Source organism: Chlorella variabilis (assembly GCF_000147415.1).
Source record: "Chlorella variabilis unplaced genomic scaffold CHLNCscaffold_10, whole genome shotgun sequence".
Lineage (NCBI taxonomy): Eukaryota > Viridiplantae > Chlorophyta > Trebouxiophyceae > Chlorellales > Chlorellaceae > Chlorella > Chlorella variabilis.
In genome coordinates, this window is record NW_005435078.1 from 1,271,185 (window position 1) to 1,272,549 (window position 1,365).

The 1,365-nt window shown below is 67.3% G+C and overlaps 2 protein-coding genes across 2 annotated transcripts in view; one reads left to right on the forward strand and one right to left on the reverse strand.

Moving 5' to 3' along the window:
- CHLNCDRAFT_134055 (hypothetical protein) overlaps nucleotides 1–195 on the forward strand; it is a gene marked incomplete at both ends in the record, with an annotated part of 2,317 nt that extends 2,122 nt beyond the window's left edge. The window contains one exon of the mRNA XM_005847610.1: nucleotides 25–195. Within this exon, the coding sequence (XP_005847672.1) occupies nucleotides 25–195 (171 nt within the window). The remainder of the gene's footprint in view (nucleotides 1–24) is intronic.
- Nucleotides 196–1,094: 899 nt separating this feature from the next.
- Nucleotides 1,095–1,365, reverse strand: part of CHLNCDRAFT_134056 (expressed protein) — a gene marked incomplete at both ends in the record, with an annotated part of 867 nt that continues 596 nt past the window's right edge. Inside the window, one exon of the mRNA XM_005847768.1 lies at nucleotides 1,095–1,303. Coding sequence (XP_005847830.1) covers nucleotides 1,095–1,303 — 209 coding nt within the window. The remainder of the gene's footprint in view (nucleotides 1,304–1,365) is intronic.

Below are 1,365 nucleotides of genomic sequence, written 5' to 3' on the forward strand. Positions count from 1 at the left end.
CTCCTGCTGCGCTCCGTCGAGCAGAACGCCCCTGTTGACAGCATCCCCTCCCTCTTTGCAAACGCAGAGGTGCCCTGCCCGCACGTGATGGTTGAGCTGCTGGGCAGCATCTACCTGCGGCAGGCTGCAGAGCAGCAGCAGCAGGAGCAGCAGCAGCAGGAGGAACAGGCAGAGCAGCAACATGAAGGCCGATGACACATTGCCCACGTCTCTACAGCCCACTTCCCGGCCGTGCCCCAGTACCCATCACTCTCCTCCTCCCTCCCCTTGACTAGGCAGGCTCCCCATCGCCGTCCTCATTCTTTCTTGCTCCTTGTCACATGAGCGTGAAGGGCGCAACAGGTCGCAGCGCGAAAAAAACAATGGAGGCACTGCCGCAGGCAGGCCTGCCCCACACTTGGAGCGCCAGAGGGGCGGCATGCGGCGGCGCAAAGGGATGGGAAGCAATGCAGACGGAGGGGGGGCATGGGAATGTGCACTGCAGTACGAAAGAAGAAGAGGGAGGCCCCCAGGCACCAAGTCGGAAAACGGGTGAGCGACCTAGAGCAAACGCGCAGCACAGGCAGGGGGCCTGCCGGCTGTCAGGTGGGGGCGGGTGGTCGCGGCACACTGGTGGGAACAGGGCGAGGGCGGGGCAATCTACGGTCAGCAGTCGTCGGGAGAGCCCGGACACAGCCGCGGGGAGGAGTTCAGCAAAGGCGCAACATGAAAGCGAGGGGTGGGTTTGAGCGGCAGCCGCAGGCGGGGTGTTGGCAGCCTGGCTGCGGCGTGTCACGGAGCAGGCTATGTGCCCAGGTGTCGCTGTTGTACGGTAAATTAGGTCGTCAGCAGATCAGCAGCAGTGGTAGGTAGGTAGGTAGGCCAGCCAGCGGCCGCGGGGCTGTCGCAAAAAGGGGAGAGGGGGAGGGTAGGACCAGGGATCGGTGGCGGAAGGGGGTGGTAGAGAGGGCCTGCCCAAATGCTGGCAGGGTGAGGGGCGGCAGCGGCCAGGGCGGGGGCTCAGCCCATGACAGTCAGTGAACCAATTGGCTTCACGTCTGCATTGCTGGGGAGGGCGGGGCATGGCTGCCGGCGCGCTGGCTGCGGGGCGGGCATCAGGCCACCCCCACCGCGGGCGCCGCCGCCGGTAACTGCGGCGCTGCCGCCTCTGGCTGCTGCTGCGGCTGCTGCTCCTCGAGCTCCATGGCTTGCGACTGCTGCGTATCCGGCATGCCTGCATCCGCTTGCGCCGCATCCTCCTCCTCCTGCTTCACGCCCGCATCCCGCGCCTCGCCGCCGGCCGGCGGCGGCGGCCGGAACAGCGCTGGCGGCTGGGAGGCAGGGTGCAGCGGGAAGAAGCCCCAGGGGCCCAGCACCGGGGCCGTC